Source organism: Pleurodeles waltl, chromosome 1_1 (genome assembly GCF_031143425.1).
Source record: "Pleurodeles waltl isolate 20211129_DDA chromosome 1_1, aPleWal1.hap1.20221129, whole genome shotgun sequence".
In the NCBI taxonomy this organism is placed as follows: Eukaryota; Metazoa; Chordata; class Amphibia; order Caudata; family Salamandridae; genus Pleurodeles; species Pleurodeles waltl.
Window position 1 is genome coordinate 731,360,289 of NC_090436.1, and position 27,932 is coordinate 731,388,220.

Genomic DNA, 27,932 nt, shown 5'->3' on the forward strand with positions numbered 1-27,932 from the left:
CCTAGCTAGTGGATTGCTAGCATTCAGAGGTACTGCAGTTTCTTCATGCTCTGCCCTAAGGAATATTCTTATTGATCTTGCATTCTGCCAAAAGCTTTGGCACCAGGAACACAATGGAATATATTCCTTTATCCATTTTATGTTTTGTTTTGAGAGAAATTACCTTATTTAGCATTTACTTCTGGTTGGCAGATTTCATTGCTTCTTTCTCTTGTTTCTGGGGCAGAGTGTACTTAGGGTCCCACAGTTTGGTGTGAGTGCAAAAAAGTATATGCTATACCTGTTGCTTACTACTTGTTTCACCCAGGAATCAAGGTATATATTTCCCATGCTTCCTTAAAATGTGTTATCCTCCCTCCTACCCACTACCTTCGACCATTTCAGTAATAGTCAGGAACACTGTATCTTGGAAGGTAAAGAACCTCTACTCTTCAGTTCCCCTCGATTTTTGTATCCCTTTGCTTTGTGCCTCTTTGAAATGTATTGTTGCTGTTGACAAGACATGTGATGGTTGTTGGACTGAAGACTTTGAAGACTAGGAAGTTGAAGCGTTTGAAGGTTGATGAAAGATGGGTGCTTATTTCCTTTGAACAACTTGTGAGGCTTTTCTAAGTCAGGTCCAAATAATGCAACACCTGCAAAAGGCACCTTTAATGTAGTCATGTATTGTGAGAGACTGTATGCCACTCTGTCAGGTATAGGTATCTTCTTGCTGCTACACCTGCTTCGTCAGCCACTGCTAAAGTCTGGCCTCATCGAATTAGATGTATGAGAGGTAACCAATGTATTTTTCTATTGCATTTAGAATAGAAGAACACTCAACATCATCCTGGATGCCTTTATAGAGACCTTTGAAGTCAGCTATGAGTGATTGCGATGTGTATGCACTTTGAGCTACATCATAGCCAGATGGGATCTTGCATAAGATTCCTACAATGCAGCATTATTTTTTTATCAGTTTGGTCTTTGATATACACATAAGGGCCACTGGATTCGCTACCACAGAATTCACTGCTACAGACTCTTCACGTGACTTCCAAATAGTATCATTTAGTCATACATTTATGAATGGAAAGTTTATCAGGATCCTTTCATTCTCTAAATACCACATCAGATAGATGTTCATGAATGGGAAGGTCTAGGAAATGTGCCTTTCGAAACTGTCCTAACACTGGGCATGTGGATTTACTCAGTAACTTTTCCACAGGGAATCCCATATTATTAGCTCACCTATATACCGTTCAAGAGCAAGTTTCACCTCCTCATTCTGGCTCTTTTTATTGTGGGTGGCTAAGGAACAGCTGGGGGGCGGGGAGTGTCCATATATATCCTTTTATTAATATGTTTCCATGATAACGCACTTTCTCACTAAAAAGTACAAAATGCAAGATACTGGCAAAATATAATCACCACTTGTAATGATTTAGGGGCGATTCATGAATCCCTACTTACCCATACAATCTGACTTTTAAATTAAATTGTATTAGGAAACGAATGTATGTGCATGTGCAAAAGCAATTTCCATCTATGCATGTGCGAAACATAAATTACTATTCAGCACTTGCCAGTCCACCAAACTAAACAGGTGGAAGCAAGATGCCCGGCTGTCTGACATAACTAGGAACTGACTGAGGAGGGTTAGATTTTTGTTATTCCCTTCCTGCTACTTTCTGCTGTGAGAGGTGGGCTCACCTGAAAAATAACGACTGGGACTAGGACGAAGGGATATTCACAAAATCCATGGCCCCAGAGCAGTTCAGTGTGGGCTGTCTTTTTTTGTTGTTGTTTCAGTAATCCGGAAACGCGGGTTGAGTTTTCAACGTGTACTGTTTTTTTTGCATGTGAAATATTTTTCACTAAGACTATTTCTTACGCTACGATTTGACTTATTGTGTTCATTCTCCTTTCTCCCGTTTCTTTTTCTTCCCTTCTCTTTATTTCGAAATTCCTTCTTTTTGACTTGCATTAATTACCTTTATTTCTTCTAACTCTTACATTTTTGATTTGCATAGTTCTCAGTACTGTGTACAATTCGATGTGCTCCCTATATTTTGCCTGCAGGCTAGCAGCGTTAGGTTGTAAGGAAAGAACAGCGCAGTTGATCAAATGTATGAAAAGTAGGCGATTGTCATGAACACGTGGTGCAGCTGAGCAATTATTTGTTGTTCCCAATCAGCAAAACCTGCTGTACTACACGATGTGTGCACACGATTCCTGCCCAAAGGCCATCGCACGTAATACCACACCGGGGCATTGAGTGACAGCACACAAAGGAGACTAGCCCTTCTTACCCAGTGCTTGCGGCTCCCTGTCGGGCTAATTACGTAAATACCCGCTCCGTCTCTATCTCCCCCCTTCTGTTATGCAACAAAGCGAGCACATCCCTCTCCAACTCGGTAACACACTGCCCCGACAGTAGCTCTCAATTCAAGCTTGGGTCCGCCCCTCGGCCCCCTCCCGAGGAGTCGATTGGCTGGCGACCCTCAGCTCCTGCGTCTGATTGGCTGGGGGCTCCGGTGAGTCAGGACGCAGGCAGGCAGTTGTGCTCAGCTTTACGCTGAGAAGTATTGACCTACTAACACAGATCTGCACAGCAGCGCCTGGGAGGAGGGAAAGATCCGCTACTGGGGGGCTCCTGCCATCCACAAAAATTAAAAAAAAAACTGCTGCTCCAGCCTACAGACAATCCTCCCGAGGAGAGAAGAGGAATGTACCAAGGTTGAAAGGATGTCCATCAAAGAGGCAGACGAGTATGTGAGGCAGATGAAGATCACACAGGTAACAGAAAGATTGTATGTTTTGTGCTAGGCTTCAGCTTGACAATCATGTTTTTTTCCGAACATTGTGTCACTGTGCTTGCTATGTACCTGCCAGGACATGGATGACATGGTGACCAGTACCACCCTAATAAATTCTGCTTATTGCATAACATCCCCTTCGTTGCATGAAAACAAATAGTTTGGAGACCACCGATAGAGGATTGATGAATGCGACGCCCCTGCACGAGTCCCTTTGTTATCGAACATAATCTACTGTGTTTTATCCCGAGAAAAATTAGATAGTCAGAGGGGTGATCATGTGAGCACTAATGAATGAAATAGTAAGGTTTCGTTTGAAACGTTGTTATGAATGAAACAGACCGGGTGTATCTTAGAAAACGTAAGGCGGATTCCAGAGGTGTTTTCTTACAAGCAGCAGCGATTTTATTGCATCCATTGTGTTGTTTTTTCGTTTCCCTCGGGTGGAAAGATGCCTGCTGCTTCTCTCATCCGTTGCGTAACCTGTCCGCGGGGTGGTGTGGGGTGGTGGGGTGGCTGTTCGGGCTTGGGACACGGCGTGTGCAGTCACATGGCCATGCCGTATTCCATTACTCGTTCTCCATCCATCCATTAAACCTCTAGTCTATTCCCGGGTGTAGTTTGTGAAATCGGAGCTTAAAAACGTGAACGTATCGTTTCCATCTCAGAATGCCCCTATGTTTTTGATTGATTTGGCAAATTAGGGTCCGGTGCTGTTGGGTTAGGGGTGACATTTCACATACCTGAGGTCATGCGCCCTGCTAAGTGAAGCTCGTGTATCTCTACAGTGCGTTCTGCTTGGACATGGGTTTTGCAGGCGCACGGATGAGTTCCTGGAAATGTTGCATTATGTAACCACAGAATGTGCTGGCAGCCGGGCCGGAGGGGAGGAGGGAGGGATGGAAAGGAGGGGGAGATGTTGAGGAGGGAGGAGGGCGAGCCCATTACACCACGTTACAAGGTTGCCACAAAGAGCCCAAGGCTCCCTCCATATCGGACAAGCGCCAGTGGACCCGTGTCTTGCTCCGGTGTGCCTGGAGGGGAGTCTTTTAAAAGAAAAAGTCTATGAGTTACGATGCAGAGCATGCTGTGCGCGCCGAATATCAGCTTTCATTCATTGTGCTATATTTAGTCCTGAGGTTCACACCTTTCATCACACGTTGTGATTTTAACAGCCATTTCCCTGTTGTTTGAGAATTCAAGATATACAATCTTTAGGAGCAAGCTGTTTCTGTCTTTGAAAGGCCCCTTTGCCGGCCTTTGCTATTTGTGGTACTGGCTGACGCTGGCACACGTCAGTGGAGAGCAGAAAGCAGCGAAACGCCTGGCATTCATTACAGGACAAAGCCCTGGCGCTGCATGTGTAACAGGATCTGGGACTCGCGTAAGATCTCCGTTTGTTTAACAGGCGGCAGTGCGTCCCCTCTCCGCCCCCTCCCCTTAGTATCTATAATTAGATGCCTTTAGTTAAACGCCTTATTGATTCTCCCGGTGCTGTAAACTGACACTGCGTTTTCGGTGAAATCGCATTCACCGAACCTTCGTCATCACTGCCAACATGTCCACCTCTGTCTTTCCGTTCCAGGAAAGCGGGGCTTTCAACGGGTCGTGATTCGCTTTGTGCTCGTGTGTGCTCCCACCCAGCCCCCGGGAAGGGATTCTGTGATAAGAAATTGTTGCAGAGAGCGCTCTTGTTTTATTTATCTGATGAGTTTTCTGGCGATCTGCGTTGACAATATTCCTCACATCGTACCCTACGTACCCCTTCAGGGCCAATAGGTGTTAAATGAGGGGCGAGCGGGAACTCCGTCGCTTCGACAAGCATTTTCACTTATTGTGCGCGAGAAGAACCGCGTCTGTTCCCCCAATCTGGTGATGGGTACAGGGCGTAAAGCAGGCTTCTGCATGGGGGCGGTGGTGCCTCCATTCAGCTCAAGCGCCATAAAAATCCGTGCTAATGAGAGACCTAGAGCACATTCAGAAGGGGGCGTCATTTTGCGTCACGCCATTGGAAGGGTACAAGTGCTTAAGGCACCGCAGCCCATGTGTTATCTTGGCTGTGTAAGGGATGATATAATTAGATGTATACAATTTAAACGCCTCGTCAGAGGTAGAAAGCACAATATAAATACAATTTAATGAAGCAGCCCCCGCCCCATGCTTTGTCTTACAGTCTCCGTCGGAGGCCGCTGAAGCCCGGGGAGCGGACCGCGCGCTTTGACCGTCCTAGCCCCGGGTAGGGGCGGCGCGCGGGGGATGCTCGTGCTCCCTCAGTCACGTAGTGCGCGCGCGGCTCGCTGTTCATTAACAGAGCAGGGAGAAGGGGGCGGGGCCATTCTACAACCTGGAGGCTTTACACACAGCACGGCGAGCCCGCCGCTCCTCCGACTGGAACAACACCCTCAATTGAAAGGAAGGATGTGATTTGAGAGGCGAGCTGACAGACCAGCAAACGGGGCTCACCGTCTCCCCACTCACGAACATCTGGGCAGCAGCATGTTGCCTTCGCGCGCTCTTCAGTCACTGCACCGATGAACTATTCAATACATTGTTGCTGCTGTATAGATACAATGATAAAGGGGCCATTACGTGTACGAAGAGCATCCCTGGTGTCAGAGAGCTATAAAATGTTCAGTGTTGAATTAATTTCATCTATTTTAACCATAGGAAACGGTTCACATTAATTTCTACCACTGCAGCAACTATAGCCTCTTGTCCAGTTTAGAGAGCAGCTGCGTTGAACACAGTTTAGGAATAATTGCCACATGTTCTATCCTTAAAGATGCCTTTGTTCCGTTATTACAATATTTCTGGTAAAATGAATTGAGATTTCAGGGGTTCTTCCAAACACGCTCTAGTCTCAGAATATGTTTAAGAAAAAACCGATGGAAAATAGCGTTGAACATTTGTCATTATTCCCATTAGGTCAAACGGGTAAAAACATGGGAACTGTGCTGGTTAGAAAGATACCAATACAAACGAAATCCGATAGATACAGTAATCATTGTCAGGGTTAAACAGGAACTATCTCGAATTTTCTCCATGTTTTCTTCATAATTCCACTGGCGCATTTGATTACTTACTCATTGTCAGTTGGAATTTCCACCAGGTAACAATCTAACCGTTGCACGTCACGTGACGCATGTTGGAGCCAACCTATGCAAATGCACGCTTTCATGGCACCCAATTTTTGTTATAAAACAGCAAATTACAGTCTAACCGCAATATACTTTAGAAGTAAGCATTTATCTCTTTAGTTGATTTTCAATTTACTACGTACTACGAAGAATGTACGTCTTTCTTTTGTGATGTCTTATTTGGTTAAAATACAGTTGACATTATTTACATTACCGTTATTTTTATTTACCTTGTGTTAGGCCATGACGTAATGCTATCACGTCATTATGTTATGACTTCACAGTGTAGGGGAGAGTTTGCTAGGCGAACACCCTGATGTCTTTTATAAGTAAATGCTGTCCACGCGTGCACTGTGTGTTTGGAAACCGTTTGTGTATTTGAGCTAACTAATCTGCATCAACGATATACATCAAAATATAAATACTTAAATGTTACCACATTATTGAATTTTGTCTCCTAGGACTTTTGTGTCTAACAGTGTAGTCGGATGAGATTTTGGTGACTTTTTGATAAGGATGCCCCTTACGACCCGAAAATCTCTTCTCATATGCATAAAACATTCACCAGTTCCACTTGCCGATGCTGTGCACTTGCCATGCATGTAGCTCCACCTCGGGGAGTCCAATATATTTGGTCTAATGCGGCACCCTGGGGTCCAGTTCAGACAGGGACACGCAATTTTATCTCAATGGGAAGCTGATACTCCAGTGTACAATGGGAGTGGCGGCAGCCCGAGCACGCAGCTGTGAAAGCAGTGGGTATTTTTATCCACGCAGGCTGAGCATTCGCCGACGCGCCTGAATGAAGCAATGCCGCTTCTGTAGAAAAGAAAAATGTCTATGCAGTGCGCATTCATCTTAGTATACAGCTCTGAAGTGCTTAGCCAGCCTTCGTCTGTCAAATCGTAAGCAGGACGTCATCTGCTGCATTAGAGCAGTGCAGTATATTTACAGGCGTGGCGTGTCAAATTATGCCAGACCAGTGTTATTAAAACATGGGAATTTTGGGAGCTCTACTGAATACAATAGAGAGTAGCATATCTTCTTGGCTGACTCAGCTCCCCAGCTGCAAAATGTCCGTGTTTGTCCTCTGTCCGCCTCTGTTTCAATGTGAGCATTATGCCGTTTGAGGGTGGAATGTTCGCAATCCATTATAGCCCTTCTAGCAGAGCAATATTTGTTAGTATATGTCACCCCCATCACTATGCACATTCTTCTGAGCCTGCGACTAGAGGAGTCAGCCCCCTACAGCTATAGCACTGGGATGCAATTATAATGCTGTATTACATAATTGTTATTGAGTGCCAGGATGCCCTCCAGCTGTGGCCTATACAAAACACATTACATAACATTTATTGTTGTAATGTTACTTACTGGCCCAATATCTTCAGGAGAATGTGTTCACACTACTTTATGGAGCATTCACTGCCAGGAAAGCAAACTCGTTGGGTTGGAGACAGCCATCCTTTCGAAAGAGGATGAAATCACTCTGAGCACAGCTGTAGCCAGCATTTAAAATAAAATCTATTTTCTCAGTAACCAGGGCTTGCGTTTTGTGAGGACTACACGCAAGGCCTTGTACATGCCCGGTGCGAGTCAGAGCAAGCCGAGGCTCACAGCTGACTGGGCGAACCCGCATTCTAGGTTTTAATCCAGCTTACCATCCTTTAAACTGAGAATGCAGCAATTGCTTTTCAAAATCCAAATGACCACTTAACGTCAGCTGCAGCATTAGCTCAGCACTGAGAGCTATACTTAGGCACCACCCCTGGGAACGGGCCAGAAATAAACACGCCTGCCTCTGACCTGTTAATAGAGGAAATGAAGATAACTCACTGTCGTCTTTATACTAGCCGTCGCAGTCACGCTGGAGCAGTGTGCACACCGTGACAAGAGAAGATTCCTGGCTGACTGGAGAAGGAAGAAAAGGTTTCACTTCATAGCCACCGTGTCAGTGACTCTGGTGATTTGACAGAGTATAGGGAACTAGTTTATGCCTGATGAAGGGCATTGTTATTATTATTATTAGTAGTAGCAGTATTCATATTCCATTATAGTACTACATGCAGTTCTCGGCTGTTTCAGAGCATTAGTCGAGCAGGCCTAAGTTGTACTCCAAGGTACCAGGCTTAGTATATATTTCATCCATGGTTGCCGGTGGTCACCACTATCACTTATTTCATTAGACCAGGACTTTTTGAAACCTCACATACCCTTTCTGTCTGCAGCTGCCTTTATTCACAGAGCAGTGGGAGACAGCAGCACAGTCTTTTTTTCATTTCCACAACTGTTCATAGAAATCAAAGAAAGCCAACAGTGAGGCTGAATGTAGAGCAATGATTATAGCTGTCAGAGACTACTGGTGGCTGTGACTGGAAGTGGAGCTACAACTGTTGCTGGGACATAAGGAAGACAAGGACTTCCTCCTCAGTGCACACAAATCCCCTCTCAGTCTTCCAAGAATAAAATGTGGGACTGACATTTTTGTTTACTTGTTAAGCACTGAATAAGAGAGTGACTACTATGACAAGACTTCCTGGAACAAGTATGTATTGCGGGTCTTTGGGAATTCAGGAGGCATCTTGCTAAATGTTAAGTGGTGATAAAGGATGTCAAAAATGAAGGGGACCTTAACTTAGAAAGTTCACCCAACGCCCACCATATTTTGTTGGTGAACTCATGTTTAAAGCATTGTATTGAAGCTTTCACAAGGCTTACCTTGGAGCATATCTGGTAACAGTGATTTGCTCATGGGCTTGGCCTTTTCTCTATTTGTTTATGTGGACCAATTTAAAAATCCTGCTACAAGTCCTATGCAATATTGACAACCAGTGGCTTAATCTAAATGTGCAATCCATCCACTGATGTGTTCGTTAGCAGGTGCAAAAGAATCGACTATGTCATGCCACATCTCCGCTGGGTTGGCTACCTTCATTCAAAATTGTTAAAATAGTTGGCTCAGGTTGGAGCACTTTTTGAGACTTGATGCAGACAGGATGAGGACTGAATGAGCACGACATCTGATCTACCTTCTCACTGGGCTTAGCCTATTTGAGGTAACCTGACAGATGGTGTAACTAAGGTAGGACTGCTGTGGAAAATTGCAATTTACTGCACTCCTTATTTGGAGCCACTGATGGGCAGTAACTATGTCTTCTTTAATTTACTTACTCCTAGAACAACAAGTCAGTATTAATGTGCACAGTACAAAAATATCTATTACATGTATTGCCTTATTGCTTAATGCAAGAATATCTGTCACTCATTACCTTTTTATTGTTGGCATGCTTGGCATCTTGGCAAGAGGCTCCTGTGGAGGTGTAGCATATGCTCAGCTTATGCAAACGAACACAGTGAAAACATTTACTGTATACAGTGATGAATGTCTGGGTCTAGCCGACTTCAGAGACTGATTTTGTGAAGTAATATCAAACGGTGCTATTTTAATGTATGTTTCGACTAAAGTACACGTGAAAAACAGATGTTGAATTCTTTGATAAGCCCACGAGAACAGATGGTGCACCCACACATTCACTGTTGCACAGAATTTGGCTCTGGGCCTGTCCACTTCTTCCTCTGCACACCCCTGTTAAGGACGTTATCTCCTTACTCTGTTCACCCAATACCTCTTTTTGAGTTCACTCATCTCCTATTTTCCTTCTCCGCGTGCCAAGAAAAAAAGACATTAACATTTCTTCTTTCAATTCTTATTTCACTTGATTCAACCTAATATCCTATCTCCTTTCCTTCCTGTCCCATTCTCTTTCTTCCTTGGCCCAAACCTATGGTATTCTTTTCTAAAAGGAACTGAAGCTCATGCTCTTTATCGCCTCTACTTCCACTCTGCTTTTCTACATGTTCAATATACACAACATCCAACTTTTCTCACTTTCTGATCCAGAACTACACAATAACCATCGTCAAACTGGAACAAATAAACTAATTCATCTCCGTATCTCTTCCTTCCAAATAATTTAAAAGTGCTGATTTTTGCTTACAGAAATTCTACACATCCCAGTTTTTCTCTCATATCCACCATCAAATTACCCGGCACACACATGTTATACGTAGTCTCTTGTATATGTTCCTTTTTTAGGTATGGCGTTACCAAAGACCTTTTGATTTTAATAACATTCAATTTATAGTATACTTCTAGGGCTTTTAGCAAGCCCTCTTCATTCACTGGCCAATTATTGTACCATGCGTGCTTTTATACTGTGCACTACAGCATACAGCATGGGGCAGCCCTCTTCAGCCATTTTCTGACTTCACTGTGAGTAATAGCTTTCTGGCCTTACACAAGGATCACATTCACACACACACCATAGTTTCCTTTAGTTCCCAGGACTACTATGGGAATGGGTGCTTTTTGAGCCCAAATTATTTTTGCTTTTAACCAATGTTTTTATTTAGATTGTCAAGGGCTCGTCAGCTTCCCCTAAAATAATGTTTTCCAAAAATAAAACAAGAGCTGACAAAGCCAAAAGGCTGGTAGCCAAAATAGACCTATTGACTTTGCCAATGCTTATAATAATGTTCCAGTTTGTCTACACCCTCACCGGTTCCCTGTACTTTTCAAAATCATTTTCCATTGTACCTCTGGCTGCTCTTTTATATCCTAAATCAAGAATTGCACCACTTCCCTAAAACTTTGTGTACCTCCTCAAGTGTCAAAGCATTTCCAACAGGGTGTACAAACATAAAACTCCTCTTCAACACCATTTGCTTCAAATAGCAGGAGCTCCTTGTCGCCACTACCTGACACAACCTGGGGTATAGCAAAAGAGTTCGTTGTCACAGGAAATGTGGAGGACTATCTTGGATAATTAGACCTGAACACCAATTCTGAATCCTCCTTACCGTTCTATAAAGAAGTAACATTTAATTATCACGCTTAAAAAGAACTTAATACAAGTAATAAACCATAAAAGAGATATTTTGGCAGCACAACCCCATAGTATGCGTTATCACAACATCATGCATGGACCGATGCAATTAGTTATCCTTCAGGCCACATGACTGAGGGGTACCATGGAGTGACATCGCTGGGGCTCTATGTGCTTCAATCAAGATGTCACAGGAATTGGACTATGGATGGTGATCATATTGAAGAAAACATATGTTGAATGCTGCCCTGCCCTATTGTTGCTGTATTCTGCTTCGAGAGGTAGAGGAGATACGTCTTGATTTTGGACACAAGAGCACAGCAACGGGTAAATGTTGTTAATTGCCAGTTCCACACCATTTGAATAGCGATGAGTGACTCCATGGAGTCTAAGAGAAATAAAGGAAGATATAAAGTTAAGGAATATGCAACAGTGACTCTAAACAATGGAACTGTTCTATCCAGTAATGGCAGGATGTTGCTGGAAAGAAATTTTAATGTAATCCATTCATACTGCATATGATTCCAAAAAACACCCTCAGAGTTAGAATGTTCTTGCTCGGTGTCTCCTCCCATTTCATTAGGGAAGACATCCAACCCGTTTTCACCATCGCCTCTTTTACACATTGGCTCCACTATTACATAGTTGGTTGTTCTGCTGCTTCTCTAAGCAACCAAATTCTGAACCTTTCCAAGACCAAGATGAGCTTCTCCTCATCCTCAAAGGGCATTCACAATCAGTACAACTCTCATCTCTTTCCTGTGGCCCTCCCTTGCACGGATCCTCTGGGTTCATTTCTATGATAGAATGGAGCTCTCCTCTTGAAATCCTTGAATGCAGCCCCAGATTGAGAGACAGTGTTCATGATACTCAACCCTAATCCAAGCCCCATATTCTAGTCAGCCTGGGGACCCTGATTAATAATTTAGTTCTCATCATACTGGAAAGCATTCCTCATTCAGGGACTCCTCCACTGCTTCTTCCAGAAACTTATAAGTGCTAAAGATGGTTATTTGACCCCTGTTTGGCTGTCACGTTTCCCCCATACAGACATCCTTGATTACAGTGTACCATAGTTCCTACTCTATATCTATCACTCCCCCCAAGCTTCCGCCTAACGTATGCTGAGTAATTCCTTGTACACTTTGGCACATCCTATTCAGTCATAAACCAAACATATCCTTAACGTCTCCCAAAGAAGCCTTCTTTGCCACGTCGCAACACAGATGATTTCACCTCTATGTGCCTCTTCTGGGGTGTACCTTCCCCCTCAAACCTTCAACCATCTATTCTCTGAACTCTTTCACAGTTCTAGACAAAGGACCCTACTCTTCCATCTCTGAGCATTCTACTTCACCGATCCTTCACAGAGGATGATGTCTAATGGGCATGATCATTATGAAGCAGGGAAGTTAAAAGGAGGACCAGCGGGGCTTTATCCACGCAAGATTTTAGGGAAACCACTAGACATGTGAATGAACCAAGTTATGTTAATGGTATGTATATTTATCTTACCTGGATAGCCACATTTGTGCCTCGCTTTCACAGTTCAGTGCAGATGTACCGGAAACTGAATGAACAGATGTTTAAATCGCCGTTCCTTGAAAGGCTGAAGCAGTTGCAGAGGAAAGAGCTGAGACCTGCTCCCCGTGCATTATAGAGCACAGACACGGCAAAGACTGCAGCCCGCTTGGCAGGCATGCCAAACCAGGGAACCCTGCAGAGCTACACTACGACCATATTTAAAGTTAAAAGGCTTGCTAGCTGCTTGTTTTCTGTCCCCATGCTTAAGGTGTCTGCTGAGAAATATTGAGTGGTGACATCCACCGTTTATTGTCCAACCATGCAGACTAAATGAAATATTGCCTTCCCTCGTCCATGCTTCTTAATGCAAGTGAATACGATTAAGTGTCAGTTTTCAATGAAGCTTATAGAAATGCCTTAGTAAGGTGTAGTCTAGACAAGCTTCAGTTAACTTTCTGTGACCGGAAGTCCTGCAGTTCTGTGTCTACACAGAGGAAGTCAGTCCGGTTTATTTGGAATCGCAATACAATCGTGGCTATTTCAAAACTGAATGAAGCAACTACTTGAGACCTTTTTAGGGAAGAGTGCCCTATCTAATTTACTCTCAGTCAGAGGAGATGGAGGGAGGGACTGAGTGAGATATCAAAAGTGGAACAAAACTAGATCCCAACTGATGAAGAATGCTCGGTGCTGTAAAGCTGGAAATGATTCATCAAATACAGTTTAATTCCTGGAAGCCTGTGACTCCATGCCTTATAATTTTGAAGATTTTGGGGTTTGTCCTGAGTCTACAGACATCCAAAGCGGGCATTGAGTGCATTGAGCAAAGATCCCTATTTGCGCTCTGCTCTAGATGGCAGGAAAGCAGTTGGTGCAAACATAACATGCATCATTTTATATAGCACTACCACATTCAACGTACGGCCCATAGTGCTGACGATGGTGTCCTAATGTCAAGGGAAGGGCTCACGATCAGAGTATTAGACACAAAGGCCAGTGAGGTCAGAAAGAATGCTGCAGTAATTATGTTTTTCCCCCAAAATAATATTTAAATGCTTTATATTTTCCTATGAATTTAGCACTGTGTTAACGATGACTTCTATAACCATAACATCAGAATCTGACCGGGATAGAAAATAGGCCCAGGCACCAACATAAAACTAAACACAATGTGAGGCCCCCCTCGCCCAAAGTTTTCTATTCACAAATCCAGTAAGTCAAAACTCAAGTGAGTAAAGTTCAAAAGAACGCAGTCTGAAATATCACGTCAATCTTTATAAAGTCCAATCCAATCCAGAAGTTTATTGGATCACATCTTCAAATTTACAGCATCCTTCAAGGAAAAACACTCCGAGCCAACACGTGTTTCGTCATGGGGAAGTCCTTTAGTCCCCAGCGACTTCTTCAGGGCTCTACATCGTAAGTAAATAATTTATATTAGAAACCAAAATGCTCAAACAGCATGATGCTAAACATAAAACTAGCCCCCATTAGTGACTCAGCTAAACAAGTATTTGCAATGCAATGGGTCTCGCATTTGCTCGAGTTAGAGCTATTAGCGTTGTAAACTCCTAACCGGACTTTTCATGCCACATAATTTGAAAATGAAAAGTAAAACAGTTTCACATGAGCGAGCCAATTCGCAGCACCACGGCCGACATGAGCATAAGCCACAAGGGGAGACACAAAAGGAAAAAGAAGTTTGCTCTCAGTCAAACGTATAGGCAAAAGTGCAATTAGCCATGTAAGGGGGCGATAGCCAAGGCGGTAACAAATCCTCCCCATAGAGGGACAAGCATAAACCATTTACAAATGTCATCATAAGAGTTTTGAAGGTGAAGCCCATGAACGAGTGATAGTGATGGGCATGAGGTGGGCGTTGTTAAAAGCCCAGATAAATACCAACAAGTCGGAAAAATCAGCACATGTGCGCTGTTTGCAAACAGTTTAGATCTTGCAAAGACACGCTGCATAGCTTTTTTTGCACAGTATGGGGAGACTGCATGTATTTGTGCTTGCTGCATGCAATGTGTGTGGTGATATCAGGGAAATGAGATGTAAAAAGAGGCCCACCAGGCCATAAAACAGAACAGGTACTATCAAACATGGCCATAGTACAGACCTCCTGTCAAGCCAGCCTTCTGGCACTGCCATGTTGCCCTATATGGCAGTCCGACCCTACATACCTTCAAGGCCATGTTCTGAGAATCACAAAATATTTCAGCATCCTCCTAGCGGGCCACAAATAAAGTAATGTGCCTTTCTTTAAATTCAGACTATTTTCTGAAAGAAAACACCCAACAGGGAGAGACCGATTTTTCCTGAGGCAGAAAGGACACTCTGGTCTCTAATACACAAAGTTGTATCTGTCATAAATAATGAGATCATATCAGTGAGAAGAGTGACTTCAACAAATGCGACAAGACCTGAATGAAATGCGCCTCTAAGTGCTTTCCTCTATGCAGCACGCCTGTCTTGTTTTACTGGTGAGATAGAAGAACACTTCATGCACACTTTAGCAGGTGGATTCGTGAGTGTCCCGGGGGGGGGGGGCTGTGTGTGCATCTCATCACTAATATTTGTCAAATATACTATTTTGCAAAATCTTTGCAATACACTCCTCACCGCAGGACAACTAGAAAAGGCATCTGTGAGATCTGCCACACTGAGGACACACAGACAACGTACTCCTACCTCTCTGAAAGGTGGCAAGGTTAGAGGACACATCTCTACAACATTTTCTTCAGGCAAAAATGAAGGCTGCTGGGCTTTTTGCCAGTTTTTTATTTTTGGTTCTTGTTTTATTGGAATGAAGGAAAGAGAACGTGTGTTCCAGCTGTTTACTGAACCTAAGTACAAACTTAGCCAGGTAACACGCACATGCTTATGCCTCCTTTATTTACATTTTGCACACACACATTTTGTGCTTTAAATTGTGTTGATCAGCAAAAAAGGAGCTGGTGAGGTGGCGGGGGTGTTTGTTGTGCAGTTGATCCCAGATAATACTGCCTTTCTGTCTCATACTACTATGGTGGCTTGCCTCCTGTTTCTTTACTCGCCACACCATTTAGGATTCTTTATATTGATTGCCCTAATCATTTTGGGAATTCGAAAACACCATTTATTGTAGACTCCGCCCCTTCTTTCTCTGATGCTAGGGATGGGTTGTGTTCAGTTCTGCCTGAGCTAGTGAAGGAGGGGTGCTGTTGTAGGGCTTCTCCCATTACAAAGCTATGCACAGCAGTGCTTAATTTGTACAAGAGTAAGCGTCAGGGCCCTTCTCCCGAAGCTACTGCAGCCTGCACCACTCATTGCCTTTGTTAGCTCTGCCAGTGACAGTATCAACACAACTAACCATCACACTGCTACAAGTGTGACAATTGAGACTTTTTCAGGCCACTCAAGCCTACAAAAATAGTGTGAGAAGCAGTTATTCTTCGTTTTCAATGCATATTGACATATTAAACACTTGCTGTGCTCCTCTCAAAATTAGAAAGACAGCAACACCATGTGGTGGACTCTCACTAGAGCCGGTGCTGGCAATTAGGTGTCGGTGCGCAGCACCGGAAACCACCGGCTAAAATTAAGCACTGAATTGTGAAATTCCCCCTGAGCTCACTGTAGTGTGCAGGCAAGTCCATGTGACTGTTCGCATGTCACACTGTGCGCACACTCGCGAGGTTCCCAAGTGCGTCTAGTCACAGATTTGTCGCACTTCTATAAATACAGCGCTTCGTAGATCTTGACGTGTTTTATTCTAATACTTTATGACACTAGAGGTGGGTAGCGTACATGGATATTATAATTCCCCACTGAATGAAGGCTCTTCAAGGCCGTTCATTACGTCGAGGATAATGGATGCATTACTGCGGATAATGGGTTTCTCATTAAGTGATTCGACCAGCTTTGCCTACCAACGTCAAAGGGACCGCACGCTTCAGTGCTGAAGGCCTTGTTTACAGAGATGCTCCAAAACGGAGTATTTGTGCAGAAAAGGTTTACCTGTAGCGTGCGTTTCGCTTCATGGTTCTCCTTTACTGGGAAATTATAACTCTATCCAAAGTGGAGATGACCTGCCTCGAAGGCTGTCACTGAAACAGAGTAAAACATGTTTGTTAAAAACTAATGGCGTATTTAGTTCGTCTTCGTTCGTCTGTGGGTGCCTGTTGAACCAACAGTCTGTTAGCAGCAATATACTATAAAATCAGTGCCCTCATTTTTTTTTGGATTGATGCCAAACCAAGGCCTCGAATCGGCATATTACACTCACCCTGCTACTATGCTCTCCCTAACCCTTCCACAGACACTTCCCTCCTCCATCCCCCTTTACTCATCCCAAGCCTTTGGGTTGAGTAAATGAAGGATATACTCCCAATTAACACTTCTGGATTTCTTTCCTCCTCCACCCCTCCATTACGCCAGTCAATCTAACTAACAAACTCTCATATCCGCGGCTCAAATTAACTCATAATAATACTAAAACTGTACTCATTATTTCCTGATACTAATCCATCACTAATTCTTGTTGGGTTCCAGAGGAGCATGCTACTCACCGAAAAGCGCTTCAACGCCTCGTCAGGGGTAGTAGGCGCTATATAAATACGATTACAATACAATACAATATATCCTGCACAGTGCCATTGCGCACAGTTACTGCTCCTAAACAAAACAGCTTGCTGGCTCTTGCATCGGCGCAGTGTCAGCTCACAATGTGGAAGAGCTGTATATGTCAACAGGTTTTTAGAGCCAATCAGTTCTAAAGAGAAAAACGCTCTTCTTTGTTCGTTATACCAAGTATGTGTACATACGTATTATTGTATTTCTCTTACATTGCACCACTTACTCCATTTGACCACTGATTTCAATGCATAAAACTAGGCATCAAAAGTTTCAGTTGCTGAAGTATTTTGAATATAGTACATTCAGGAGACACCTTGTAGGATTACAAGCAGGTACAGATATAAAATCAGTGTCTATTCAAAAGCTGATTTTCAAAAATCAATTGAGTAAAAAACAAGAAAAACAAAGCACCATGCTTGTGTTTTCATTTCCGAGACAAATTTTCAGAGATTCTGGATGTTTGCATGAAAAGCACAGTATTTCAATTCCACAATTTAATTAATTTATAAACATTGGTCTTCACTGACATGTTTAAGATTCCTATTTTTAAAAAAAGTATTCCTAATATTAATAAGTCCACCTGAGGAGAATGAATCTGGTTTTGGATGCAAACACATATACCTGTGTACGCTGAGTAAATGGTAATATGTTTAAACAAGCATTTGCAATGCAGTGGGTCTTGAGTTTGCTCGGGTAAGAGCTATTAGCGTTGTAAATTCCTAACTGTACTTTTCTTGTCACATAAATTGAAAATTAAAAGTGAAACAGTTGACATAAGTGAGCCTATTCGAAGCGCCACGGCCGCCATGAGCATGAGCACGAAGAAGAGACACAAAAGGAGAAAGAAGTTCGTTAGCAGTCAAACATATCGACAATCATGCATTTATCCATGTAACAGGGGCAGTCTGCAAGGCAGTAACAAAACCGCCCCAAGTAGGGACAAACGGAAAGCATTTACCAATGTTGATAAAGGATTTTTGAAAAGCCAGGCCATGAACGATTGATAGAGATTGGCATGCCGTGGCACAGTTAAAAGCCCACAGATAGATCACAACACGTCAGAGTGCTTGCACGTTCGACCTACAAAAGCAGCTTGTTAAATTGAAATTGAAAGAGATTTGGGCCCTGATTTGTACTTTTTGGTGTAAAACTGCACCAAGGCAGTTTTGCACCAAAAAGTTTAGCGCAGGCTTGCACCATTTCTGAGCACCAGCCGGACACCATATTTATAGAATGGTGCAAGCCGGTGCAAAGGGTAGGCTAGTGTAAAAAAAAAAAAATGACATTAGCCGGGTGGGGCTGGCAGTATGGAAGAAGGGGGGTTTGCACCAAAAAATGACATTAAGCAGGTTAGAGTAAAAAAAAATGACTCTAACAGCCTAGCGTCATTTTCTGATGCAAAACCATCCATACCACATGACTCCTGTCTTAGAAAAGACAGGAGTCATGCCCACCACCCCTATGGCCAGCACAGAGGACCAGGGTCCCTTGGGCATGGCCTTTGCACCCAGTGCCATGTAGAGGTGCTCAAGCAAACTTTGCACCATTATTTGACCCCTCCCCCCGTGCGTGATTTTAGCACCGGGGGGATAAATATGGCGCTACGGCCATAGAGTCATTTGTTGCACAGGAATACCTACTTTGCATCTCATTGACGCAAAGTAGGTTTCCACGCCCAAAAAACTCCATAATTCTGACACTAGACAGGTCTAGTGCCAAAGTATAAATATGGAGTTAGTTTTGCCCTGAAATTGCGTAAAAAAAAACAAAAACGCAAATTCGGCACGAAATAAGTATAAATATGTCCCTTGATATCTCAGGATCTCTCAAATTGGTTGAAAGTTATTTTTTTAAAACGGATTTGTGGCAGTACTGAACCACCACATAAGAGAAGCTACCTGATAATCACGTGGCTCCTTTTCTAAAAACCATATTTTGAAAGTTGTGGGTCAAGTTCTATTTCATATTGTCACCGAGAGGTGTATTTTGCAGGTCCAGAATCTGTTACTATTTGTCAAACTTTATCTGTAGGTTACTGTTTTCCAGTGGTTGATTTATTGTTTTCGTGAAGTAAGGGTTCGACATACCAGTAGGCTACAAAGTGCTATTTTTAATTTGGGAGAAATGTTCTACTTCCAAACCTATGTCTTTGATTCTTTTTTCTTGATTGCTGTTTTTTGAAGTTTATATTTGTAGATCATTTATTGGATAACTTATGCCTTTCACCAGTTCTCATGGATATCGTTCGTTTTTTACTTTTGAACAGCTGTATTTATATAAATAATATTTCAGTACAGTCATTTTGAAGTGCACAAATTGTCCATCTGTGCTTTTTTCATGAATGAGGTAACTTACCATAAAACGGTTGTTGGCAGAATGATGGTGTAAAAGTGCATTTCAAAAAGGTGAATTTCTGACTTACGAGTTATACATTTAGATTCTCGAATAAGTATTCTAGTAACCAAACAATGAAGTTGTTTGTATATATTGCTGGAAGCTTTACGAATTGCAGCATCCTATTGCTGTTTGGAATTTGTCTGTAGATGCACTTCGGACGACCTCTTTATTCTTAGAATAACTCACAGAGGACGTCCATGATTAAAAGAACAGTTCTGTGTTTTGTTATTTTCAAAACTATTTTTCCGAGTCAGGGTTCTAGGTTCTCATCTTGTAGCAACTAAAATGTGTTCTTATCATTTATCAGTTTTTATATTTATTTTTAGTAGTAGTGGCACATGTAGGAATGGTCATATTTTTTTTACAGAAGTTCTAGTATTAAATCAAGGTTTTAAATCAACGTTTGTGGTTTTATTTGAAATCCACAAATTGATTTCACCACAAGAATTAGCCCACAGGTGAATACCCCCTACTGATTCATCAAGAAGACGAACTTCCATTTAGACTGGTATACCGCAGGAAGCACCCCTCTTGCGAATTCTTCATACTTGTTGGCATAGGAAGCAAACTCACAGCACACTAGTGCAAGTCCGGATAGGCCATCATTGATTCTCTCTTTTATACACTTTCTCCCTTTGTAGGACAGCGTGTCAGTAGTCCCAAACTCACCTACCTGCCCTGCTGTGAAACAGAAACATGAAGGACAAGGGCAGGGTTGCTGCTACGACTTGGCTGCCCGTCTCCCTCCCCTTTCACATTACCCATAAGCTCCTTGCTGCCACTTGGAATTCTCTAAAGTGCGTCACCCACTGATAAATTAGCCGCAATTAAGTGACTGAAAATCAAATCAACTTTTATGTTGAAAAATGATCCACCAACCTAACCTATTCTTCAAGTTTACGTTGTGTCAATTTCTTCACCCATCCCTCAATAATCACTCATGTAACATATGTTCACCTCATTAAGCCATCTACCTGCCTTACTTTTTTGTGTGCATTTTCCCTCCTGTCTTACTACACAATTTATGCATCATTCCAGCCCTGATTTGACACTTCACCCCACTATTGCCACTCTCATCCCTGCCTCCTCACTCATCACCTCTCAGAGCCAGCACTTGTGCCGCACACTTTGCAAGTAAACTTCTATGGCATCTGAAGAGCCTCCAGTCTGCAACCACACACTAACCCTTCAAACCCCAGCCTTCTCCCATCTACACTATCTCTTCCAATCGCACCTAACTTTTTCTCAAGTAAGGAACAGCAGCGTCTAACCCTGTCTCCACATCGTTTCCATCTGTGGTTTGTCTTTTTCATCTCTTCTCATCACCTATTGGTGAGCTAGACAGTATCACTTAAAGGCGGTTGGCTACATTAGTACTGTTGAGGTGTTCGCATCTGCCTCTTCAACCCCAAGTGTATGTACAACACATAATGGCGTAAACCTGAAAACCTAGGGGCCTTTTCTATAGGCCCCTAGCGCCACAGGAGCGTCACTTTTAGTGACGCTCCTGTGGCGCTAAGCACAGCACTGTATTTACAAAGTGGCGTTAAGCCACTTTTTGTGGCTTAACGACACCTTGTAAATACGGCCCCTTCCCACACAACACTGTGCGTGGAAGGGGCGTGCAATGGGTGTTGCTGTGGGCGTGCCTCAGATTTAATAAATTTCGTAAAACCGAGGCAGCGCAAAAAATCTAACGCCACCCCCAGGGGTAGCGTTAGCAGGGTACAACAAGGAGGAATACTTTTATTCCTCCTCGTTTTATGCTTTTGCTATGCATGCTGCATTCTGCCGCACGCATAGAAAACGCAAATGCCAGAAATGATTGTCTATGTCCAGGAAGGTGTCATAAACAATCACACCCCTCAACACAGACGATGGTGCAAGGATGCCTGCGTTGGCAGCTAAATTTAGTGCCAGTGCAGGGGGAAACGCAGGGGTGCACCATATTCTCTTAAATACAGCGCATCCCTACGTTTCTAAAGTGACATAGCACGGCACTGCCAATTTGGGCGCAGCACCGAACTGTGTCCCTTTTCCTTAAATCTTGCCCAAAATTCTGCACTGGGAGGCAGGAGAGTTTGTTGTGTTTGTGAGACTGACAGGTTTGCACTGCTGAGGGCTTTAGAAGTGCGGGCAGGTTTTCATTTCCTTGAGATTCCCACATTCTTTTGACTTTTGCGTTTTGTCGAGCCTAGCTCATTTGATGATGGAAACTCGTGCACAATAAATCAGTGCATGGTTCGAATATCATGTCATTGAGGACCTCGCAGCAAGGGGTGCCTGGTAATTAATTGGCTAACAATCGACCCTGTTTTGTTGCCACTTTTCTGCAGCACCCATGGGGGGAAACAATTAAAAACTCGAGTATCAACTACAGCAGTTTTGACCGAAATGCCATATGTTTGACAGGATTTAGGTGTCCACCGAGAGTGCTGGCATTCACCTGTGTGATATTACAGTACTAGCTGCGGAAATGTTTGCTACACGACCATTCTCACAGTGAGTATCGTTTCTGTGAATGCTCGGTACACAGTGCATGCTTTCTGTGCATTAGCCATATACGACATGCAGTGTGGGCGTTCACTGAAAGTGGTAACGTGTTCAGAACAGTTTTATTGTGAGGTAAAAGATTTGGCTTTCCTATTTCAAAGATTTTGCTTAGCAAGACCAATCCATCAAGACATAGGGGCATATTTATACTTGATTTGCGTTGAATTGGCGTCATTTTTTTTAACGCAAATTCGGTGCAAAACGAACTACATATTTATACTTTGGCGCTAGACCCATCTAGCACCAAATTTATAGAGTTAAAGTCATTTTTGGGACGTGGAAACCTACTTTGCGTCAATGAGATGCAAAGTAGGCGCTCCCGTGCAAAAAATGACTCTATGGCCTTAGCGCCATATTTATTCCCCCGTGCTAAAATCATGCACGGGGAGGGAGGGGTCAAATAATGGTGCAAAGCTTGGTTCGCACCTTTATTTAATGCCTGGGTCAGGGCAGGCATTAGGGGACCTGTGAGCCTATTTCCATGGTAAAACACCATGGAATAAGCCCACAGGTGCCCTCCCTAGGCCCCATGGACAGCCCCACACACAACGGAGGATGGGGGACCCCATCCCAGGTAAGAGTAGGTAAGTACAGGTAAGTTGTTTTTTTTTTAAGTGCCATTGTGGGCCCTGAAATGGTCCCCTGTGCTGGCCACTGGGGTGGTGGACATGACTCCTATCTTTTTTAAGACAGGAGTCATGTGGTATGGATGGTTTTGCATCAGAAAATGATGCTAGGCTGGTTAGAGTCATTTTCTTTTACTCTAACCTGCCTAACGTAATTTTTTTGTGCAAACCCCACTTCTTCCATACCGCCACCCCCCACCCCCGGCTAGCGGCACTTTTTTTTATGCTAGTCTACCCTTTGCACCGGCTTGCACATTTCATAAATATGGTGCCCGGCTGCTGCTCAGAAATGGTGCAAGCCGATGCTAAACTTTTTGGTGAAAAACTGCATTAGTGCAGTTTTGCACCAAAACGTATAAATCAGGGCCTTAGTTCTTACCCGCTCGCTAAACGCGCTGCAGATTTATAATTTTTTTGAGAATTAACTATAATATTAAAGGCAGCAGACCACTCAGCCATAACCTGGTGGTTGAATCTGGAGTCTCACTTCTTTCCACCAAAGATGTCAAGAAACCTGTCAGATCACTATGTTAATGGGTTATGCGTTAGGTATACTTGTCTTCCTTATTTATGTAGTATGGCCGTTATATGTTGATCGACAATCCGTTTTGACATTTACATTAATCTCACCAACCATTTGGGAAAAGTCTGAGAGAAAGTTTTCACCCTAAAATAATTCCAAAAACCATCTTTTGTGCAAACAGTAGAAGATTTCTAGGAGAAGCCTCCCCAATAAGCAAACTTAGCGCCACTGGATGGATGTTGTTTTTTTTTTACTCTTTTGAGTGAAACTTCAAATCCCTTTCCTTGCCCTTTTCTTCAAACTATTGAAGCCCTGTGGGATGGCTAGCCCTACCTATAATGAGGTGAAACTCAAAACCGCCTACATTGTACTGACTTAAAAGTACAATTCAGTAAAGCCATGCTACATTTTTATAATTATACTCATGCACGTCTCTTTTGCAGAAGCCATAGCAATCGTGTATAAAATACTAGAATTTCAATTTTCTGTGAAGTCATCCAGTCATTAACTAATAGGTTTTATTTTGTGATTTCTTTCTGCAGGTGGCCTAGAAATTCCTCCTTGTAAGAAAGTGGAAAGAACATGGGAACAGGGACTTCCCAGACTTTTGAGGATATGCCACAAACAGTTAAGGACCTATGGTTATAAACACATAGAGAGTTGTCATTTGGGTATGTTGCACAATTCCCAGGAAACTTGTTCACCCGTTCAAGATCATCCTCTAAGTCCTGTTCAGAACAATTTTGATGCAGCTGAAGAAAATGCAGACTATTAAACAGGAAAAAATCCATGCAGACGGCGGGAGTAACCTGGACAACATGATGACCCTTAACGCTTCCTTGTCAGACATGTCTGAAGCATATGCTTCAAATGATGATTTGTTATTCGATGAAGGAAACCATGGGAAAAACAAGTCGTCATCTTGCCGCAGGAAACGGGAATTTATTCCTGATGAAAAGAAAGACGCCATGTACTGGGAAAAACGGCGTAAGAACAATGAAGCTGCCAAACGGTCTCGCGAGAAGCGGCGCCTCAATGACTTGGTTTTAGAGAACAAGCTTATGGCACTGGGGGAGGAAAACACTGGCTTAAAGACTGAGTTGTTAGCACTGAAACTCAAGTTCGGTTTAATTAGTGCAGCAGCCTATGCCCAAGAAATCCAGAAACTCAGCAATATAGCCACAGTGTATTTTCAGGACCACCCACTGGACAAACCTACTGCAAGCTCATTTGTGATAGAGCATGAACATTCATTGATGTCCAGCAGCTGTATCTCTGTCATTAAGCACTCCCCGTTGAGCTCAGTGTCGGACACATCAGATTCCTCAATAGTAGAGCATTGTCAGGAGATGCCGCCTCAGAAGAGCTGCCGAATTCCTGAAACTTCATTTCCAATGATTAAACAAGAGCCAATGGAACTAGAGACCTATGCCGCAAAGTCAGAGGATGAAAGTGTCTCTTATCCTGGATCTATGTATCAGACCTACATGGGGAGTGCATTCACTGGGTTCTCTCACTCACCTCCCTTGCTGCAGATAAACTGCTCTTCCAGCAATTCCCCAAGGACATCAGAAGCTGATGACGGTATAGTAGGAAAGTCATCAGATGGTGAAGATGAGCAGCAGGTTCCCAAAGGTCCCATTCATTCCCCAGGGGAATACAGTGCCCACACTACAGTAATAAAGGTCCCAGAGGTGCACTGTTCTGCTCTTCCCCACAAACTCCGAATTAAGGCCAAAGCCATGCAGGTAAAAATAGAAGCACCTGATGTTGATTATGAAGCTGCACAGAAGTCATTGTTGCCAATTGACATGTCTTCAAAGAGACATTGTCAGCTGTTAAAGAAAGAAGCACCAACTCTACCGGATCGTCCCCTGACCTCTCTGTCTGTGCAGGTGACCAAAATCCAAGACTGGACTCTCAAACCAGGTCACTGGCATCCGAAGGAACATAATAAAATTGAGAGCAGAAGCAAAGCTGGAGTTCTGCACAAAGGGGACACTGTCTACAAAACCCCAGATTTGGAGAGTTTGTATTTGAAGCAAGGTATAGCAAACCTATCAGCAGAGGTTGCCTCCCTCAAGAGACTTATTTCCACACAAGATATAACAACTTCAGATTCAATCTAAAATACTACTGAAAAAACACCAATGTAAACATATTGTCTAATGGATGTGTTTGCCTGTAGACCATTGTTTTGTACAGTGCTGAATTTTCACTGGACTTGTGCTGTCATTTCACTGTAATGTTAATAATGACTAGTTGCTGGTGTCTTTTTCATGCACAGTTGCCACTCGATGACGCCAAGATTGTGTTATGATCACTATGCCTTGAAAACAGTTCAGTAGACTGTGCTGGGCTGTGAAATGAGACATTATTTTTTGCTGTTCTGTTGTAAATGTGCAAGTTATTAATTGTAATAAAGTATTAGCAACAAAAGTGGGACCTCTTGCTCTTAGTAAATGTCGGTAGCCAAAAGGTAAGATTGGTTTGCCACCAGGTTTAATGAGGTGGTAGATTTTGTAAAGTTGTGAAGTTGTACAATTTGACACATCATTATTTTATAGTAATTTGTTCACAAAGATTATATCTCAGGAGGTGTGTTCAGAGGAAACCAATTGGTACCTGCCCATTTACTTGTGCTTGACTATAGCAGTGGACAACTGCATTTGGGTTTAACATTTCTTTTGTTTACATACAATTATTTTGTATTTTGTCCTATGTGTTTTTAATACATATTCTGTATTTTCAGTGAATCCATCCACCCCATCCAACTAAAAAATACAATCCGCTTATCCGTTTATAACTGCAATGTACATATCCTTCCTTCTGTCAATGCATCCATCCATCTGCAGATCCACCCCTCTCTCCTCCACATATATCTAGGTAGTCATCCAATCACCCACTCAACAATATTATGATACGTTAAGTGCATTCGTATAGTACATTCCCACGATTTGTATTGCCCAAAGGCACTTTCATAATCTTTGCACACTTTGCATTGGTAATTTCGGTTTTTATTCCTTGGCATCAAATGTTCTGTTGACATATTGTATTTGGAGGTGTGTTTACTAATGTTCCAATGTGAATCATATTGGTTAGAGTGCAGCCAACCACTTGCCTGTGGATAGATGCACACATAAACATCCAACAATTCCAACACTAAAGTATACTTTAATTTATATAGTCATCTACTCATCCATATCTATTATCCACCTACCCATACAACTACCTATTCAATACATCTATCTATGCATTGATATCTGTCCATCGAGCCATATATTTGCCCATCCAGCCATACATTCATTTACTCATCCACCTACATCTACCCACCTGTCCATAAATCCAACCTCAACCGGTATCTATCTATCTATCTATCTATCTATCTATCTATCTATCTATCTATCTATCTATCTATCTATCTATCTATCTAGCTAGCTATCTATCTAGCTATCTAGCTATCTACAAATCATCAACAGATGGTAGTATTTACCCATACTGCAATATTAAACATTGATATTAATACAGTTCTTAGTTCAAATCCAGTTGTATTAGTCAATCACAACATCACATCCTATTTATGAGCCTTAGCAGTAAGACACACAATTATGAATTAAAATGAATGGTACACAGCAAAATAAATAGTGTAAGCAATAAAAAGGTGAGCAGTGTTGTTACTAACTCCTCAGCCTTGAAACATTATTTTAAGCTTTTCATGCCACAAAGATACGTTTTAAAGGACATGGATTTGGGTCAACATACATTGATTATGTGATCTATATTTTGGAAAGCATCAACAGTCATATAATAAAAGTATTCTAGCCAACAAGATGAAAATAACAACTGTAAAACTTTCTTGTTGTTTTATTTAATAGCAATAGGATCTTAAAAATCCAGATCTCAGAAATAGTCATGTTCCAGTATAATTAATACAAAGATGGACAAAGAAATTATACTAACATTTATATTTTAAACTAATGCGCTGAAGTGTATGCTAAGTAAAAACTGATAAGCCAAAAAAATAAATACTGCCTATGTAGGATGAATCTTATTCTTTTTTTGGAAAATGCAATCAACAAATTTACCACAAAGCTTTAAAAATCATCCCACTTGATATATTTTTGATCATACACCATTGGGCAAAAATTATCTACAAATCAACATACTCAAAATACCTAAGCAAATCTGATTGATGAGTGACTCTTCCTATTGCAGTCATCATGTGAGAAGTCCATTCTAAAGAAAGGCTGTGCAATTTGAATCCAATGCTTTTCATTCCTGTTAATCCATGCACATTTTCTATCAAAGGCAGTAAAAAATACACTCAGTCTTGAACTAGCTAGCTTATGCCTGGATCTTCAGAACTCTCTGATCGTGAGGTTAACATGAATGAAGTGTGGTCAACTTGTGAAATTATAATCTTAGGACTAACCTAGGATAATCTATTCTTCTGAAAATATATTACATGGTAACACCAATAGCAATAGCAAGTGTCACTCATCAATTATCAAGTTTAATAATGCTTTTTAATTACATTGATTTGTTGCCACCATTCTCTCCTTGCTATATCAAAATTAACAAAGAAGAAAGTACACAATGCAAAATAGATTAGAATTTTACATAAGTGTTTGTTCAAGAAGACACTAGAAAACATTATCAATATTGACTTATGATTGCCTGGATAAAGAGCTTATTGTTTTATGTCCTGAAGAAGTCTTCAGTTACACATAAAAGCCGAAACATATTGGCTTGTTGAATGGTCCATATAGGTGATGTTTTTGTGTTCTGATCTGTATATGATATTGTCTATACTTACAGTTTATAAAATGTTATCACACCACCTAAGCTTTCATAAACATTTTGAAATG

At 42.2% G+C, this 27,932-nt stretch overlaps 1 protein-coding gene across 1 annotated transcript; it reads left to right on the top strand.

The window, feature by feature from the left end:
* The first annotated feature begins 2,541 nt into the window (after nt 1-2,541).
* NFIL3 (nuclear factor, interleukin 3 regulated) lies at nt 2,542-27,110 on the top strand. The gene is made up of 2 exons (XM_069227401.1): nt 2,542-2,778; nt 23,607-27,110. The coding sequence occupies exon 2, from the start codon at nt 23,811-23,813 to the stop codon at nt 25,191-25,193; it is 1,383 nt and encodes a 460-aa protein (XP_069083502.1). The 5' UTR covers nt 2,542-2,778; nt 23,607-23,810; the 3' UTR covers nt 25,194-27,110.
* Nucleotides 27,111-27,932: the final 822 nt, after the last annotated feature.